This window comes from Plasmodium brasilianum, chromosome 12 (genome assembly GCF_023973825.1).
Source record: "Plasmodium brasilianum strain Bolivian I chromosome 12, whole genome shotgun sequence".
Classification (NCBI taxonomy): domain Eukaryota; phylum Apicomplexa; class Aconoidasida; order Haemosporida; family Plasmodiidae; genus Plasmodium; species Plasmodium brasilianum.
In genome coordinates, this window is record NC_090125.1 from 107382 (window position 1) to 129240 (window position 21859).

Below are 21859 nucleotides of genomic sequence, written 5' to 3' on the forward strand. Positions count from 1 at the left end.
ATTTTGTAGTTCTAGCATTAAATATATTGTAGTCATAGCATTATCGGTTCTTATATATATTTTGTGAATTTCATTATAATTTAATTATATATATTTTTTATTAATCAATTTATTTACCAAAAAATTTTAAGATATTTTTAAAAATAGAATAACATCAACAGTTATTCAATGATAGTAGTTAAACTATAAATAAAGTAAATTCTTATCCATTAACAGCGTAGTAATACGACAATTAATAATTTTCTACATAGAGCTACTACTAAAACAAAGATTATTTCAAAATATCAAAGCAGTATATAATGAATAACTTGAACACCAAATTAAAATTTAAATCCTTATTTAAGAATAATATATAAAAAAAAATTTGTATGTTTTCTCATTTATTTTATTTAAAAAAATGAGCATCATAAATATAAAAGAATTACAAATAGTAAGTATAAACTTCATGTATTTTTGTATAATTCTAAAATAAGATGAAAATATTACTTAACACATTTATAGATAACAACAAAATATATCTTAAAGTACATAAATAAATACGAATACACGATGAAACGATTGAATAAAATATATATTTGGTTAAATTTTCTCTAATACCTATTTAAATATTTGCAAAATATATATCACATTTTTAGAAATTCACTATTACATGTAGATGAAAAAAAAGGTTTGTACATATTATCTTTTGAGATATTATTAAATTTGGTCTATTAATATAATATTTAAAATACGTAAAAAATAAAACAATAAGTATTATATTTATGTATTAAGTTGTAATTAAGTATATATATAATTAATTTTTTCATTATAGAATTAATAAAATATTTAGGCATAATAATAAAATAATAAATGTTTTTAAATTTATATTCAATTCCAATGATTTATAATCCAAATTTACAGAACAATTATGAATAATACATATTCCAAATTCCTATTTTTTCATTATATAATTATTAATTCAAATTTATACAATGCAAAAAAAACTGTGAATCTGTTATAAAAGTTTTTACAATTGTCATTTTCAATAAAATAACTTACATAACACTCATAATACAAAATAAATGTTAATTTGTATCATAAATTAAAAAAATATATATATATCATTATAACTAAATATATCCAATTGCTTTCATAAAATACAAGAGCGATCACTTTTACAACTAACTTGAATATAACAAGGCATTTTCTTAATAATCAGAACAAGTAACAAGTTTAAATGAGAACAAGACATAATATAGAAACATCACTTATTAGTTAAAAAATAAATTATCACAAGAAATCCATAAAAATATATATATTGTGATATTATTTATAAATTTTATAGCACAAAGGTATAATTTTCATGAAAATTCATACATATACACAAATAATATGATGTATCAAATATATTTAATTAAGACTAATTTATGCATTAAATATCATATTGTAAAAAATTAAAATATTCTAATTCACTAATAAATTAAGCTAAAATTTTCATTATGATACTTCAAAGATTTCAAGTATACGCATTAATATTTATGAAATTATAACAATAAGAGTTACTGTTATAAAGATTATATCACCAAAAATATCAAAGATGTATCATCACATTAATAATTTCGTCATGAAAACATATGTATCCAATATTTTTTATTTTACTCAGTCATTAACTTAATTTTGTTATATTTTTCATTATTCCTTAAGATTTTACAAATTCCTATTACAAGCAAAAAAATCGATATAAGTATAATTACACTAAATGATGTTAAATAAATGGATACCTTTACTGTTGGCTCCCACTTTTCTACGGTTTCATACAAAGTTTTCAATATATTGCCACTATCAAGGCCTTTCCATGCAGCATTCAGAGACTCTAATCTTGGTATTTTGTATATTCCAATTACAAACATGATAAAAATTAAAAACATAGCAACTATATATCCGTAATTTTTAAATTTTATTTTTTTTAAAGCTATATCACAAATTCTTCTTTTTCTCTCAAGAAAATTATCGTAATCCTTTTTTTTAATCCATTTTTTTTCAAAATGAAAATGTTTTCCATCAAACATTCCGATATTATAATCTATAACTTCTGTATAGTATTGTGCTTTCTTTAACAAATTTCTATTATATTGTTTATTGTTTCTTTCTACTCCTTTTTCATCATTATATATATTTTTTTTTGCGTATCCTTCATTATATGATAAGTCTTTTGTTAAACCTGCAACATTTGAATCCTTAACCTTATTATATTTTGCCAGTAATCTACAATTTCTTGTATTTAACTTTTCACAAATATTGCAGGTCTGATCAAAGGATTTGTTAAACTTGTTCTAAAAATAATAAATAACATAAATTTTTATTTTATAAAGAATAAATAATTCATTGTACAAATTAGTACTCATAAAAATATAACATGTAAAATGTGTATAATGTAAGTATCCTTAAATAAAGTTATCATACGATATTTCTGTTAAAAATGTATATCCAATTTAAAAGGATAAACACAGCAATTTTAATAAATAAAAGTAACTTAATATTCTGTTCCATGATATATATATTTAAGTTTCCAATATATTCAACAAATAAAAAACTAGTAAAAAAATAATATACTTCTAATTATAATATGAAAATTTTATTTTTAAAATTTAACATTATTATTTCTTTGTAAATACTTAATGAAATGTATATAAATATAGTTCATTTTACAACATTAACGAAAAAAAAAAAAATAAACTTAACAATATATAGTATACTTTTATCTTATTATTATTCAAAAAAAAAAGGTAAGATTGATTAGAATGAAATAATATATATTGATTAACAATTATTCAAAATATATAATTATTTAATGGAGTGCATCATTTATGCATTTTTTTTTAATCCTTCCAATAATAAAATAACAAAAAAATATGTTATATCATGTTACATGGATATATTGAGTTTATATAGAATATAGAGAAGATATAAATATAATTTTGATCTACAAATTAAAACAATAATTGATAATTTTATGAATGTTATCTTATTAATAATTATAATTTTATTATCGTTACGTTTTTTAAATATTTTTTGTATTTTTCTTAGATTACATTATTTATTATAAAATTATAGTAATAGTAATAATTGTAGTAATAAATAAAAATACAACTATACCGTATAACACTTTCCTTTGAATTATTAGTAAAAACTTAAGTGTTTCATACTTAAACATATGCTTCATTTGAAATATATAATGTATTCAAAAAATCCAAATTATATTACACAATGTAGTCTAATAAGACACTTATATTTAAAGCTAAATAAAGAAATATTTTTCATTTATGCATTATAGTATATGAAATTATTACATTCAACTAAATCTAATTTATATCTTTTTTTATTAAATGAAACGTTAAAAAATATAAACTTATTTTTTTTTATTTTTACTAATTTAATATATATATTAAGAAGAACTTTTAATATAAGAGAAAATAAGAAAATAAATGTAGATTAAAAGTAAAGTTAGCATATAAATACTATATACTACTGTAGGAATTTTTATATTTTTTAAATAAAATGTATTTACAAATAAGAATAATTTAAAGAGTATAATATATACATAACGAATTAGAAAGTATGAAGTTATGATATACATAAATATATGATATAGTCATTTTTCTGTTAACAATTTTAAAACGAAGACATTATTTTTTATTTATTTTCCCACTAATACGTATTGTGTGGAACATAATTTAAAAGTATACTTTATACAACGCACATCATTAAATACTATTTTGCAATAAATTTTTTTAAGACCAAAAATATGTTGAGTTCAAATGTTTCTCTTAATTATATATTATAACTGAGAATCTGATAATAACAAATGTATTTTTTCCCCAAAATATTATATAAATAATCTAATATTAAACTATTTTATTTTTCACCTAAAATATTTTTTTTCCGTGGAAATAATTAAGAAATTATAAAAAAGAAAAAACATTTAAATTTAAAGTTCTGTATAATACTCAAAAGGAATTTAATAAAAATAATAATATTTTGCCTTTATTGTTTAAAATTATTTATTGAGTTATCGTGATATTTATTAATCCTTTATTTAATTTCCCTTTTTTTTTTGCTGTAATATTTTCGTCTCATAATTTTACTTACAATCTAAATTTTTATATAAAAGACGTGTCACTTCATTTTAAGAATTTTAAGTAATATATATATAATGTATAAAAAAAATGAGTATAATAAAATCATGCTAAATGTTTATTTATAAAATTAATTCATCATTCTTCGAAATCTTCATTGTTTTTTAACTTATATATGGATTGTTTTTATTAATTACATAAATATATTTGCCCATATTGTTCATCCATTTGCAAAATTAAAGTATTACGCATTAATGTTTTACATTTTTATAATACATTCAATTTAAGTCTTATTAAATATCTACAACATGAACCATTTTTATATATATTAGTATTAATCCCCCAATAGATATTATATTCAACAGTTTATCTAATATTTTTTTCGTTTCTACCTTCTCCCAAATATATTATATATATTAACGAATTGTAACATTAATAAATTTGTATAATGTTACGCAGTATAGTGTGATTCTTTTTTGCTCAATCAGTGTATTTTTCTAAGAAGTATTAAAAACATATTTACATTTAAAATAGAAAATTCGTTCAAAAAATTTGAATAATTATTTATTCTTTAACATATATATAAAAAAGATATTACAATGCTTTATTTATTCCTTTAGAAATTAAACATAATTATATTCACATATTAATATATATCATAATAATTAATCCAAGTTACTAAAATATCATGGTATTAATCATTTTCTATTTCTAAGAATACTATTTCAATTTATGTGTGTTTCTTTATTTATATTTATGTTTTCAATCGATACAATATATTTTATAATATATATATTCATAGTTTATATAAGTTAACATAAATTTATACAAGTTCTGCGAAAAATATACTGTGTCCTTTTAATTTTTTCATTATAATTTACAATTTATCATCACAAAATGTTTATTTCCTTAAATATTTATTTTATTTACATATATTTTTAAAATTATAATAGCTTTATATACCTATGCTTTTTAAACGTTTTGTTTTAATTATATATTACATTAATGAAATTCCTTATGTAATGATTCATACATATAAATAAGATACTTCATTTTATTCATTTTAGAATAATACTTTCCTTTGTACTAATATATTTTTACATTTTATATTAAACTCCATATATAAAAACATAAATTTTATATTCTGCTTTAAAGAGCCATATTTAGATTCATCAATGCAGTAAAATATATTATCTTTATTTCCTTATACAGAAAATAAGACACATGTATTTTCAAATTTAAAACAATAACACACCGTTTTTTTTCTCTCTAACAAATAATAAAATTATGTAGGAATAAAAGAAAAAAAATATATCATTTCTTATATACCAAATATATAATAACACACAATTTTAATAAAATTATATGAATTGTCCTAATATATATATATTTTAACGGATAAACTTATGTTTTTTTATAATAGTCTACTTATATATATGTATATGAAAAAATAATACATAACTAAACTGAATTGATACATTATATTGCACATACAAATTATGAAAATATACATATTCAAAAAAATATACAAAGATAATATTTTTTGACTACTGTGCACAAAAAAGGATATTTATAAGTAGGTGCACTTTTAAAGCTTAGAAATTCATGGACATCATTATTAAGTGCATAATTAGAGAAAATACAAATGTTACATTATACTAAAAACTTCATTACAAAAGAAATATATATCATATTACATATTTTACCTTTTTCTAAATTTAATTTTATTATATTTCTTAACTTTCTTATGGTAATAAAAAACTCCTAATATAAGCATGACACCTAATATAAATAAAGGTAGAGTATATATTATAAAGTCAAAAAAATTAAATACATAAAGATATGTTTGTCTGGTCGCCTTAGTGCCCCCTATTAGCACTTTATATGTTATCTTTTCCGCAGTCCCGAAGAACCCAGATAAAGGGGAAACACTTAACCGTTGATGTAAAGCATTGTACCATCCTTTTCCTCCATAAAACAAATGCGCTAACTCAAAAAATCCTTTTGCAAAACCACGATTCATCGATTTATCTAATATGAGTGATATTAATAATAAGAAGAACAACAATAAAGGTAAAGCGCCTCGTAATGAGAATTTTTTAAGTATTATTTTTTTATATATTTTATTAGTAATTGTCCTGTTATTGTTAAGAAAATCTATATAATCAAGTTCCTTGAATATTTTTTTTTCTAAATGAGAATATTTTTTCGTTTCAAATATACAAGAATTATTTTTTTTATATCGTTTATTGCTTGCCACAATCCTTGATGAACTTCCATTTGATTGCTTCACTTTTGTTTTGGTTTCTTTTTCATTATTAGATACATCTTTTTTTTTGTCATCTATATTATTTTGTATATCTTTTAAACATACAATATGTGATTCATTATCCCTTTTATATTTTACTAGTAATCGATTAGTTCTTTCGTCTAATTTTCTATTCCCTTTGAGGATTTCATCTATAAATTTGTTAAATTTACTCTAAAAACAAATATAGTAATATTTGTTATTTAGAAGAACAAATAATCCCATGATAAATTACAGTGCTAATAAAATTAGAAGAGAAGAGTATTAATAACACAAATTTCTTTTCATAATATTTTCTTACCATATCATCGTAAAAATTGAATATCCATGTAAAAGTTAAAAGTATAGCTATATTAATAATTAAGAAAAACTTTATTTTTTGTTCCATGATACTAATTTATAAAACTGTAAAACATTTGGTTAAAAAAAAAAATTTATTTGACACAATATACTTCTAATAATAAGAACAGTATATATATTCTTTAAATTTTCTTTTTGCTTTATTATTCTGTTCAGATAAAAACACAATAAAATAAAAATATCAAGAATACATTTTATAATATATATTAGAAAAATAAATTAAAAAATATATTATAAATCCATTATGTAAATATATTTTATAAAGGACCAACTTAATTTTAATAATGAAATTTGTTTTCATTTATATCAACTCTAAATACATAATATAATAATTTAATATAGTGGAGTAATTAAATATATTTTATAATACATTCCTTTTTATAAAAACATTAAAGATCGATTAGGATTTATGAAACGTTTTATTTATTTTATGTAGGATATAGAATGTAAGCAATATATGGAATATACAATATATAGAATATACAACGTAGGAAATATAGGCAATTTGTTTTTCTCTATATTAAGAGAATATATACTGATTCCAATGAAGTAACCTACTAATAATTCTTATTTTACATAAATTTTATTTTTTAATACAGTTTATAACTTTTACGAAATATTAATTATTTAAAATTATAGTAATAGTAATAATAGTTGAAAATAATATTTTTTATATCTTTTTGTGTTATAATATATATAACTTTTCAATTAATTACTACATAAGGATATGAAAATTTTTATGATCTATAATATATACAAAAATAAAATATATAAATACAATTAATATATGAAATATTATATTTTTTAAAGATAATTAAAGTCTTGTCTTTTATTTTTGTAATAAAATTATTCATTGTTGTAATTTTAAATTAATTATATTATATAATATTACTTCAAAATGAAGAATTTTTAATATTAACAAATTAAAGTTTTTTTTTTTTAATTATATATATATATATATATATATGGCGTGAATATGAATATAAATATATTATAGTAACACAGCTACTGATATTTTTTCTATATTTTCTATAAATAAACGTAATTTGGGAAACTTATACATTTTTATAAATAAATTTATATGTAAAAAACATAAAATCATATATTGGATAGAAAATCACTGATATGTCGCAAACAGGAAAACAAAATACAAAAAATGTATCGAACTAATTACAAGGTAACAAGAGAAATATATCTGGAATATATATAAAAATTAATCACTATTATTTTAAAAAGTAAATTCTTGTATTAAATACTAAAAATTTCTTTTAATTTAAAAATCAATATTTAAATTAACAGTTTTATAAAATAGTAACAAATTATTACAAACATAACATTATAGTTATTATATAATTTTAATAAATGTACTTTATTTAATATAACTAAAAGTAAAATTTTTAATTTTAAGAATTCACCTATTTTCCTTTTTTATTTTTTTTATAAAAATAAAAAAAATTTATATATTCTATAGAAAAATAAATTAAAAAAAAAAAATAATAATGTTAAAATAAATTTAGTAATAAAATATTTTTGGTAATTCTGATAATGCATAAAAATTCTAATTAATATAGCACCTTGGGGTAAAGTACAGGGCTAATATATAATAAAATTATAGAAAAATTTTTGTATTAAATATTTTTTGAAATAATTATATAGGAGAAATTATGATATTAACTCTTTATTCATATGTTAATAAATGTAACCAAAGATCATAAAATGAATAATAAATTTTATTCATATAATGCAGACGAATTAATTAAGATTTTTTATTAAATAAAAGTATAAAAAGAGAGATATTCATATACTAATATGTCTATTCCTTCTTGTTGTCTGCACATACAGACTTGAAATATTTATAAATATATTATATAGTAAATAAATTATGTTTCTAATATAAATGAAAAAAATTTACTCATTAATATACACTTATTACACTTCTAAAAGTTTATTAATTAAAATAAAAAGAAAAAGAAAAAAAAAAAAGAAACAAGTAATTTTTAAAAATAAATTAATAACAAAATAACTTTGCTTCGATAGTATGTATGTTTCATTCTGTTAAGAATTAAAATGCATAACTTTTTTGTTGTCATTTTATTAATCACAGATATTTAAGTAAATATTATAAATTTAAATTAATTAAATAATTACATAATTATAATAACAAAATCAGCTATCCTTTCATTTATTGATAATTGAGAGTAATAATCAATATTAATAATATACTACATATTATAAATAATAAGAATAAAAATAATGATAATGGGTCTACAACATTTCTCAAAAATGAACTAAACCATTGTTCTAAATATCAAATATGCATTCATAAATTATACACAAAAGAAGAAGAATTTTGTTTATTTTTATTTTATTTAAAAAATAAATGATATAAATGTAAAAGTATTGATAATTATTAATGTGTACTATATTTACTCATTTTAAAAATAATGCTAATAATTTAATTAATATAATAAGAGGAATGCATAAAAAATAGTACAAATATATAATTTCTTATTTACACGTAATTACATGACTGTAGAACGGTATATATACCTTTCCATTATTCGTATGCAAATTTTTTATATTTACATATATATAAAAAAATTTCCTAACTTTGCTATTATTAAATATCAAAAATAAAGTAACTTCAAAAAGTTAACTAAGAATAACTTATCAAAGATTATTTATTATTATAATAATTCCATGACATAACACATTAAAACAATATAATGTATATTTTTTTAATATTCAATACAATATATATCTAAGTAATTTTACAAAATTAAAGGAAAAGATAGAAACGAATATAAGATAATAAAAGCTTTTAAGTATTCATTTTACTGCTAATATTTATAATTCCAAATTTAATATGGAATTATGTGTAAACAATACTTGGTGAATATACAGTTTTATTATATATTTATATATATATTTTTCCTTTTAAAACCTGAATAAGAACCAAACGTTTATTTAAAAGATATTTATAATAAATATGTTTGTTTCTCGTTTGTTATAAAACTTATTTTATAGAATAAAAATTATGCTTAATTATAAATCATAAATACATGTATATATGTCATTGTAATAACATATTTTCTTTTTTTTCATTAAATAGAAAAAAAGACACATTTACTTTTAATTTAAAACTAATAATACATTATTAGTGTTACTACAACAAAAAATAATTTTAGACTAAAGCAATATCAAATATCCAAACAAACACTTCCTACTTCTAATACAAATTATCACGCTTCAATAAAATTATATAAATTGTGTTACTATATATTAAATATAGAAAAAAAATATATACAATATTAACTGGAATAATTTTAAATATACAAATATAAATACCACCACTTAATATATGATTGACGTAAAACAAAATCTTAAAATAAATATTTAAAAACACTATAATAATCAAACTGTAAAAAAACTAAGATCATATTTTTTAAATGCAGTTTATCAATAACTTCTGGTATACTCTATAGTATTTATGAAATTTCGTTAATTATTCACATGTTTACTAGGTATATCACTAAGGATATTAGATTTTCTTCTTATTATTATTGGCCTCTCTACAGAAAAACTATAATTCATATTATAATTTTTCCCTTTGCTTCTTTACAAATCTTTTATATTTTTTAATTTTTACAAGTGTATAAGCAAACCCTAACATAAATATAGCAAATAATATAGCGACTGGGACGCAAAATAATATAAAATGAAAATCAGATACTTCTGAATTATTTACCGAATGTTTTATTATAGACAGTATGTATGACCACGAAAGTAATAAAAAAGGCAAATATATTAGTAGTGCATATTCTTTGAAAATTATTTTTCTGTAGCTCTTATCACTAATTGTTGGATTTTTTCTAATAAATTCTACATAATCAAGATGTTTGAATAATGTTCTTTCAAAATGAGACAATTTTTTCCCTTCAAATACTAAATATTTATGTCCCTTTAATTGTTTATTGAATTCTTCCTTATATAATGAACTCTTATTTGATTGGTCTTTTTTTCTATTTCCATATTTAGGTTTATCTTCCTTCTCTTCATATTTATATATTAGTTCATTCATCCCTACAATATTTGAAACTTTTTTTTTTTCATATTTACCTAGTATTCTATAATATCTTATATATAATTTCCTGTCAAGAGTGTATATCCCTATGTACTTATTAAATGTAGTCTAAAAAAAAAAAAAATATTTATTATTTATAAAAATAAACAATTTTATTATAAAATATAGTATTAATAAGAATAAGTATCAGAAAAAATAAAAAATACAAAATTCCTTAATGAATATTGTAATACCAAATCATTGTAAAAATAACATATCCAAGTTAAAACGATAAAAATAGCAATTTTAAAAATAAACGGTGACTTAATTTTGTGTTCCATGTTATAGTTCATTAAACCGTAATATATTTAATAACAAAACAATATTACTAAAATATATTATAAAATTCATATCCTAATTTTATTTATAAATACCTACTTTAAATAAAAATAATATAATTTAAGTCATCTATAAAATATTCAAAATGTATAAAAATATTTCCTTGAAGTGTAAATAAAATAATATTTTATTAAACAATTAAAAAAAAAAAAAAAAAAAACTATATCCCAATATATAATTACAGTGAGTTTAATCAAAATAAAAAATGTACGAAATATAGATAGTATATGCACTATTATGTATTGAGGCATTAATTTATAATTTCAATTATTTTTTCGTACATGTAGTTTTAATAAATTCAGAGTGACTTTTATTAAATTTGTTTCTTATAATTAAATGATCTAATTATAAAATTAAACAAAAAAATAGTTTTTTAAAGAAAGAACTTTTACATTATATGTTATATCATAGTAACTAACATTACATAAAATTTTCGTTGAATTATAATACATTTGTTAGAAATTAGATTTTTATTATATTACTTAATTTATGAAAAATGTTTTATTTTAAAAGGTATTATGCATATGAATTCTTTGTTACTGTATCATAAAATTTTAATACTATTATACATTAGATATGTTTTAAAAAGAATTTCATTCTTATATATATTACATTAAAAAAATTTATGAAAAATCTTTTTTTTTCTTATTTTATTCAAATAAATAAACTTTTATGAATAAAAAAAAAAATGAAAAATAGCTTTGGCTAATATTCTTTGAATGCATTAGTAATAATATCTAGTATACTGGATTGAAATATATTTGCAAATAAATATTATGTACGATATTTTTCTGTAAATAATAAAATAGAGGGGAAATAAATATAAAGGATATCATACATTCATTATTCTGAAGAGCATATTCGAACAATTTTATAATTTGTTCTATTGTTTTATAAACACATACTATAAAGAGAGTATATTTAAAAAAATATATATATGTATATAAATGTAAATTAAATGAATATATTTATCGTAGAAAAATATATATATACATTAAAACATTCATATAGTAATATATATATTTTGAGAGTCATTAGATGTTAAGATACGTCATGTACTACAGAGCGTTCCCCGTTATATATAATATTATTCAAATGCCATATTTAGTATTATTTTTATAAATATATATCTGTAAATAAATTTATAATGGAAAATTTATACGTCTTTTTAGTTTATAAAATAAGGTATGATTCTCTTTCTACAATAATTAAGGGATATATTAGATATTTTGTAAAATAAATTAGTATTAAGTCACAATTCAGTAATTCATTGAGTTGACTTTCTCAAAAAATAGTTGAGTATAAAATATTCTCCAAGTTAAAAGTTAAAATACAAAATTTAATATACTATTCCATTTCTTAAACATAAGCTAATATCAGTTTATCTATTTATTATATAGATACTTGCGTTTTTATTATTAATACATTTATTCATATGTTTTTTTACTATTATTAATACTCTACTTTTTATTATATATATATATATTTTTTCATTTTTCTAGCTTTTGATGTATCAACCTTTTTCAAAAGTATAAAATGTAACATTATTATAAATTGAAAAAAGTTTTAAATTAATATACAACTCATAACGAATATTTTAAAGGATCTTAGATAATAAAGAAGGGCACATTGTGTATATTAATTATTTTTATTATTTTCATAATATAATAAAAAAGGTATTTTAAATCATACACCAACAGATATTAAATTATAAATAAAACTTATACTCATGAACATTATTATATTTTTTAAATTATTTTTAATATACTTAAAAATATGTTAACGAACTTGAAGTAATATATATTTAATATTTCCACCTCGGTTCAAAACTTATATATATATAAAGAACACTCTATACAAGGACTTTCAATTATACAGTTTTCGTCTGAGATATTATGAATTATATTATTTAATAAATTAAAAAAATTAATTTAAATTGTTCTAGATACTTCATTTTTTAAGAGAATTATGTTAATTCATACATTTTAAGTTATTAATATGCTTAATATCGAACTGAACATGTAATAATATCATATTACCAAGAGTAAATATTTTACTCGTTGCATTCTAAAAAAAAATTTTAAATTATATTTTAAAATTTTCTATAAAAATATATAATTTAAATGAAATTGACGAAATACATATTTTTTTCCATATATGTGTTTTACATTATAAATTTTAGTATATGAATAAAATGAACATATAAAATAAAAGTAAGAGAAAGTATAGAGTTACAATATATTCTGTATTATTATAAAAAATTTAAGTCATTATGAATGAATTTATATAGGAACCATAATCAGAGATATTATTCCATAATAAAAATTTACTACTCAGAATTAAATTGGTTCTCTCATTAATAGTAATTTTTATATAAAATATTTTACAAAATAATGTATATATATAACAAAATAACTTAATAATATATTGAAATATATTATGTTAACTAAAAAGAAAAAACTAAAGTAGGAAATATATTTATAACAATACCTTATAATAAATACTTAATTTTTATAAAATTCAATTAATAACTCATTTAAAGTAAGTACTCCAATAAATGTACTTAGTAAAAATTTACTTAAAAGAATAAATATTCCTCTAAAACAATGATGAAGTATATGATTCATTTTTTAAACAGTTATTTTTATTACACATTTATGTTATCATAAATAAAACATTCAAATATTTAAAAATATATTAAAAACATCTTTGAAATTTAAATGTACCATAATAGATATATTATAATAACATTCACAATAAAAATTAGTTAAAATTTCCTTTTACAAAATCCAAAAAACTTATACACCTTTTCTGTTTCAATAAATCCAAAAAGAAATATGTACAATTAATTTAAAAAAATAATACGTTTTTTTTAATTATATCACCAAATAATCATTTTAAACTAAAAAAAAGAAAGAGATAAAAACTTATTATGTCCATTTTTTGTTATTAGTAACGAGGAATTTCCTATTAATTTAATACAATAATAATAATTCATATATATAAATTAATTTTATTTACGATATACATATATTCATATAAAAAAAATACTTATATACACATGCATATATTATGCCAAAAAATAAAAATTACGTTAAATGAATTCTCTATAAATCATATTTTCAAGATAAAACAGTGAAAATTACTAGAGATTAAAAATACGTATTTTTATATTTCTTATCAAAATACTTAAGTATATGTATGCTCTAAAATAAAAATTAAATAAATATATTCATATTTATTATTTATATATTATTTTTAAGGATTCTACAATCTTTTTATTCCATGTAGAATTTTTTTTTTAACTTACGTATTATCAATATCACAGTATATTTTTAAATCACTTACATTTTTTATTTTAAAATTATCAAACTTCTTCGAAGTATAATAAAAACTTGATGTAACTAAAAGATCCACAAACACTAAAAGTAAAAATATTGCTAATGATATTGCAGATAATAAAATTATGGACGCTGAGAATTCATCACTAGTCTGATAGCCACCCGATCCTGAAGTTGTTGATGCCCCCAACGCAAATAATAATAATAATAATAGGATTTCTATCAGAATAATTAAAAAAAGTCGAATAACTCCAAAAGATACCTTCCTATACATATTTATTCTTTCAATTTTTATAACTATTTTCTTGTTATTCTTAATTTTATCTATGTATTATAATTGGATTAATATATCTTTTCCAAGAAATAAATCAATTATATTAAATGAAGAATACTTCTTTATTTTAGCTTTTTATTCCTTTTCTCTGCTTTTAATAAAATTTCTTTCATTAATTTTCTTCGTGAATTATGCTCTTTGTCATTTTTAAATATATATCCTTTCATCAATTAATTTAGTGATATCCTCGTCATCTGATGCATATCCAGTTGATAACGCATCCAACGATATTTCTTAAAATAGCCTATTAGCTATAATACACAAATAGATATCTAATTTATTCTAGGTTTTCATAGATTTACAACAGGTATACTAAAAAAAGTATATATATATATTTATTATTTACAAGTATATGTATTTCTATATTAGGAAAAGTTTATTCTTAAAAATAAATCGTAGGCTCAAAAAAAAAAAAATACGAAATATTATTATAATACTACATTATTATTATCATCACATATCCAAAATAAGAAGATAAATGCAAAGATTCTAATAAAAAATGGGGCCTTAAAATTTTCGTTCATTATATAGTTCTTTAATTTTATTATATATTAACTAAAAAAAATATTATTTATATATTAATTCTTTCATATGACAAAATAAACCTATATAGTTTTTAATTTATTTTATTTTAATGAAAATAAATAAAATATAAATATATATACATATATATATGTAACTCATATTAAATTTTACAAACGAAATTTAACTTAAAAATTGATTTGTATAATTTCTATATATAGAGATTTTACATAAATATAATGATAAAATAAAATATTAAAAATAATAATATTAGATAAGATAAAAAAAAAAAATATATATTATTCATTCAGTGATAAAAACTGTTTATTTATTAAAAATAAAGCATAACATGTAGAAAATATATACTTACTATATTCAGAAGTTAATTATAAACTATTACATAGATCCTAAAAAATAATTCTAATTTTATTTATTTTTTGCAGAATTTACTCCTACAGTTAAATAATATTAATTATTTTAATTGTAAAAATAATGGATAAAGTACATAAAATTATGAAGAATATTTTTAATTTTATAAAAATTAGTAGTTGTCTAAAAAAAAATATTTTTTCCTTATAAACCATACAGTTATAATAAAATAAAATTTATTGTTACAAGGAAATCTGTGAAATTGTGTGCATATAGTTTAAAAAGATATAATTTTGAAAGTTATATATTTCTATAATGATTTTACAAAGTTATAAATTATATCTGAATCAGAAAATGATTTATTATTATTTAATAGAATATTAATAAATTTTTAATTTCTATATTGTTCTTTTTAAAAGTGTAAATAAACATATATAGTGAATATTATTAACATAATAAAAAAAAGGGGGTAAAAAGTTATTTAGTATAAAGTATTCTGTGCAATTCAATAATTTCAAAGATATTTATAGCAATATTTTTTTTGCAAATTATACTGACAGAAAAAATAATTATATAAGATATATAAAAGGATCCTATAAAATATTTAGGAATATAAATAATTTACTAATTTTTCATATGAAACAATTTAGAGAAATTCAAATAAATTTATATAAATATATACTATTAAAAATATATTTTTAGGTGATATAAAAACAATAAATATTCGCGAATAATATAAATATTTCTTATGATGAAAAAATTATTATATATTATAGGAATTTTACTCTGAGTATATTTACATTGAACTGACAATAGTAAAAATACTTATTCAAAAATATATTATTATTAATTAAAATAAGAAAAAACAATTTTCTTAATTTTATTTCAGTAAGTTAAATATTAAGAAAACACATTAATATATTTAAAAAGTAAGAATAAAAATACTACAGTTAAATTTTTTTTTTAATTATTTAATCAAGTTAAAAAAATCGACTTAATTATATATCATACAGTTATATTATATGTACATACTCAAATATTCATATTGATACAGGTCTGCTATCTTTTATGTCCTTTTATGAATTCGAAAATATATATATATATTAAATAATTAAACAAAAATTTTTACATAACATTTGTGACAACTCTTAAAAATTAATAAAAGTAGAAGCTTCTAATATGCACATTAAAAATTAAGTTATAAGAACATATAAATTACATTTAATAATATGATACTATATTAATTTTTTCTCCTCAATTATTATATTCCATATTTGTTTTTTTTAAATTCTTTTTCTTTTTCCCTTTATTTAATAAAAATATTTAATGATATACTATTTTAAATATGTCAATTATATAAATAGAAATCCTTTTCTGCCATAAATTTATATTATGATAAATTTTTAATTATATATCCATTAAATAGTATTAAATCAAAATTATATATGTATAATAATAAAATGATAAATATAATAATCCTGTTATCCACTAGAACAATCTAGTAATAACTCAAAAAATTAATAATGTTCCACCAAAAATTTCTAATAAAAATTAAATAACACAAATAAATACTCAATATTTCACAGAAAAAACCTGAAACCTAATTCAATATATATTTAATATTTTCAGGTTTAAATGTATATAGCATAAACGTATGATATTATTATATATATATATTAATATTATTTCAATTATTTCAGTTAAAATATCACGTACAATACCCATATTTCTTGAATATTTATCCCGTTATATTTGATTATGCACCAAATAATCAGTAAAGGTATTAATATTATATAATTATAAGGTATATAATGTTTTTATTCCAGTATAATGATTAAAAATATATGATAGTATACTACATATATGCTCAAAAAAAATATTCTTAAACTATCGTTCAATTGATCAATTATTTTACATGGATGTTTATTATAGATCTATTAATTTTTTCCAACTCTGCTATTTGCTAATAATAGAACTACAAAAATATATCATTACAAACGTATATACTTTAATTTATAATGAAAATTCGTGAAATTTTTATTTTCATTTAATGTATTACTACATTAACATTTTACTTATTTTACCTTAGTGTTTTTTAACACAATTTTTTATTTTAATTAATCTACCATGTTCAAAACTTATTTAATATATTCATATATTATAAATTTTACAAATATTTAACTAATATAAGTCTAATAAAAAAATATATATATATATAAATAAATAGAGATAAATTAATTAATATGCCTATAATAAAACGTATAATTCAATAAACATACATAACAAAATAATAAAAAAACATAAATAAAATAACCAATTTTAATCATTAGATGTTTATTCATGTTCTTATACATAAATATTAATAAGAAAACTCATGCAAATATAACTAAAAAAGATATAAAAATTATATTCTATGTTACTTGAAATAGTAGGACCTACTATCAACCATAAATTGTAATGTATAATAATACTTAGATATATTTATACTTATAATTCATTAATAACACTTATTGTAATAAAATTATTAAAATAAACAAAAATGTTGTTTACATTTCATCTTCTACTATTTAGAATATCATAAATATTCTTCACCTATTTGTGACTTACAAAAAAGTATTATTATTGATTAAACAATATATTTTATAATAATAAAAAGATTAAAAAGCAATATGAATAAACAATAATTATCATATATACTATCCTAAATTATATATTCTATAAAATTAATTTTCATTAATTTTCTTTTTTTTAAATATAATAATAGCTCTCATAAAGCAAATTAATCTTTTAATTAAAAAAAAAATTTTATGTGATACGATTGATCCAATTCATAATTCATTCGTTCTTTATATATAAACAAAAAAAAAAAAAAAAAAAAATATATATATATATATATATAACAGTATAAGTACATTTATTCACATTGTTTCTTCGAGCGAAAAACAAGACACTTTTATTTTTAATTAAAAAGACTAATTCTACATGTTTTAATTACTTCATTAAATAGCAAATAAGATTAAAATAATATAATAGAGTATCGAGAATATATTTTTTATAATTACTAATATAAATTGACATATATATGAATGAAAATATATAAACTATTTTTTTATATATTTATATCAAGTTACATATATTTTTGAAAAAAATCTAGTTATTAGCAAAAACATATATGTAAAATAAAATATTATGCTAAACTGAGAAAACATTTTAAAATAAAATGTGTATGAAATTAAAACATTTAAATTTACAAAAACATCATAAGTGTAGTTTTTTTCTGTTGAGAATCAAAAACTCCTGTCACCTGCAGATCTACTTATTATATCTGTTAAATTATATGTATATTTGTTATTTGTGTGAAACATTTAGTAAATTATATATATTAAGTGTTATAAAACACTATTTTACGTAAGGAATGTTACTCCGTATAATGAAATTTACTTTTTAAATGTAATAGCTTTTCATATTTAACAGTTTTTCTTAAGATATAGAAAAGCCTTACTAAAACTATAATCCATAATATTTGTAATGGTACAAAATATTTTAATATATTATTAACATTAAATGCGCTGCTCCCCATAATCTCAAAAGCACTGAATAATAGAGCATATAATACTCCAACTACTAAATGTAAGACAAATAAAGCAAAAAATACTTCACGTTTTCTTTGTATACATTTTTTTATAAACTTTAAATCATCATTTCTACTATATCTAAGTACATTTTTATAATATACTTTGTCTAACATTCTTTTTCCATAATAGTTATCTACCCTATTGTATGCAGAAGGTTTACATTTCCCAGCTTCTCTATAGCCTCCTGAATTATTTGATGTACATTTTTTTCGTAGTTTATTTTTTATTTTGGATACTTTTTTATTATTAGATATATTCACCTTTTCGTATATTACATTATTTGGAATATCTTCCGTTTTCCATACGATATTTAAACACACCTCCTTTTTATTCTTTGCTAGTAAACGATAAGTTCTTGTATATAATTTTTCATTAGTAATTTTGTTCTCATTCAAATATTTACAAAAGTTACTCTAAAATAACAAAATTAATATTCACGATTTAAAATCAAAAATGAATCCAGGATAATAAGAAATATTAATAGAAACAAGAAAAATATAAAAATGAATAACAGAGGTATCTTGAATTAAATTATGTCATACCAATTCACTATTAAAAGGACGTATCCATGTTAAAAAGATAAAGGTCACAATTTTAATAAAATAGAATAACTTAAATTTCTTTTTCATAGTGTAGATTTTTAATATTGTACAATATCCTGTTAATAACAAATTACTGATAATAAATATCTTTTCAATGACGAGGGATACTATATTTTTTTTTCATAAAAAATTAATAGTATGTATATAATAAGTATAATACAGTTTACACTACAGAAAATGTAAGATAGCTCTAAATTTTTATTATCATATTTTTATCATATTGTTATTACTAAAATATAAAATTAATTATAACATAATTTTGAAAATAATCAGAAATATTTAAAATATTTAATTTGTTTATTTAATATATTATGGTAATTAAATAGTTTTTTTATTAATAATTTTCAAAATAAAATAAAAATAAAAATTTCTTAATACTTGAAAACATTCATTTTATATAAAATACATAATGTATAAAATGTAGATAATACAATGTTCCATATATTAAGAGAATATATGCTAATTTAAATTATATTTCCTTACTAATAATTACTTTTTGATAAACATTATATTGTGGAACAAACGATTATTATTTTTAAAAAATATTAATTATCGTAACAATATTATAATTGTAAAAATGAACTGAAGTAGAAATATTTTTACATATTTTGTATAATTTTAATTTTAAAATTTGTACTTTATATGATTTATTTTATATTTAAAAAATCAAAATTATATGATATATATGTATTAAAAAAATGCCAATTTTAAAATCTAACAAAAAAAACAGAGTTCTTATATTTGCATCATAGATTTTATAAATTAGAATTTATAAGTTTAATTTGTTCCACTGCTTGTAAATGAAAATTTTTAATAATTTCCTCTTTATATATTTTTTTTTTTTATAAAAAGTACATTTTCTGAAAAAATGTTAATAAAATTTAAAGAAAAAAAAAAAAAAAGTTGAGATTAAAATTAAAATTGGTGTAAAAATAGTATATACAAAAAATAAAGTCATAGATATTTCTAATGAAATATATTTACTATATGAATATTATATGCATGGTATTAAATATACACAATAAATAAAAAAATAAAAAAGTAATTTTTGTAAAATGTATGATTTTGTAATTTTACTACTAATAATATTTGAATAGATAAATAATTTTTAGTTAATTTATTTACAAACACATTATATTAAAAACATTTCTTAGAGATATAAATTAATCAACATAAAATTATATATTGATGGAAATTTCTTTAACAGCAAAATTATTCTCTATCAGCGTAATTATTTTTCTATATATTATATCAGAATAAAAAATTATGAATTACAAAAATATTATGGAATTAATAAATTAATATTAATTATATAATATAAAAATCCATTTTATTCTCATAAAATGTTACTTTTCTAAGGAAAAACTTAAGAAATAAAAAAAATATATATATACATAAACAAATTTAAATTATTCTTTTTATGTTTTTTTAAGTTAAATTTATTGTCAAACTGACATTTGTGAAATAACTTATTTAGTTTCTTTTAGGTTTTCGAACATTTGGGGCACGTTACTTTTTTACACAATTAATATTTTAATATATAGTGTATGATGACCAATTTAAAATTTTAAAACAACACTCATATGTAAAATATTAAATAATTTAAAAAAAATAAGTGTATATTTTATAAAATCATGGTAAACTTTTCCAGATAAACACAGCTTTATTCTCATAGTAACGTTCATTGTTTGTAAACATATTTATGAGGCGTTTTCTTAAAAAATAATTATTTATTTTTATAAATTATTTATGTTATTCCTAAATTAAAAAAGAATACATAAATACTCTAACTTCCTAGTAATACTTAAAAT

At 17.9% G+C, this 21859-nt stretch overlaps 5 protein-coding genes across 5 annotated transcripts; all 5 read right to left on the bottom strand.

The window, feature by feature from the left end:
- Positions 1-1634: 1634 nt before the first annotated feature.
- On the bottom strand, positions 1635-2529 carry MKS88_004024 (uncharacterized protein; the record flags this gene model as incomplete). The annotated part of the gene is made up of 2 exons (XM_067217167.1): positions 1635-2312; positions 2443-2529. 2 exons carry the CDS (start codon positions 2527-2529, stop codon positions 1635-1637), a joined length of 765 nt encoding a protein of 254 aa, XP_067071623.1.
- Positions 2530-5817: 3288 nt separating this feature from the next.
- MKS88_004025 (uncharacterized protein) lies at positions 5818-6811 on the bottom strand (the record flags this gene model as incomplete). The annotated part of the gene is made up of 2 exons (XM_067217169.1): positions 5818-6597; positions 6725-6811. 2 exons carry the CDS (start codon positions 6809-6811, stop codon positions 5818-5820), a joined length of 867 nt encoding a protein of 288 aa, XP_067071624.1.
- Positions 6812-10378: 3567 nt separating this feature from the next.
- MKS88_004026 (uncharacterized protein) lies at positions 10379-11187 on the bottom strand (the record flags this gene model as incomplete). The annotated part of the gene is made up of 2 exons (XM_067217170.1): positions 10379-10975; positions 11101-11187. 2 exons carry the CDS (start codon positions 11185-11187, stop codon positions 10379-10381), a joined length of 684 nt encoding a protein of 227 aa, XP_067071625.1.
- A 3364-nt stretch (positions 11188-14551) lies between these two features.
- On the bottom strand, positions 14552-14860 carry MKS88_004027 (uncharacterized protein; the record flags this gene model as incomplete). The annotated part of the gene is made up of 1 exon (XM_067217171.1): positions 14552-14860. The coding sequence occupies one exon, from the start codon at positions 14858-14860 to the stop codon at positions 14552-14554; it is 309 nt and encodes a 102-aa protein (XP_067071626.1).
- Positions 14861-19229: 4369 nt separating this feature from the next.
- Positions 19230-20075, bottom strand: MKS88_004028 (uncharacterized protein; the record flags this gene model as incomplete). The annotated part of the gene is made up of 2 exons (XM_067217172.1): positions 19230-19859; positions 19989-20075. The coding sequence occupies 2 exons, from the start codon at positions 20073-20075 to the stop codon at positions 19230-19232; spliced, it is 717 nt and encodes a 238-aa protein (XP_067071627.1).
- Between the last annotated feature and the right edge of the window lie 1784 nt (positions 20076-21859).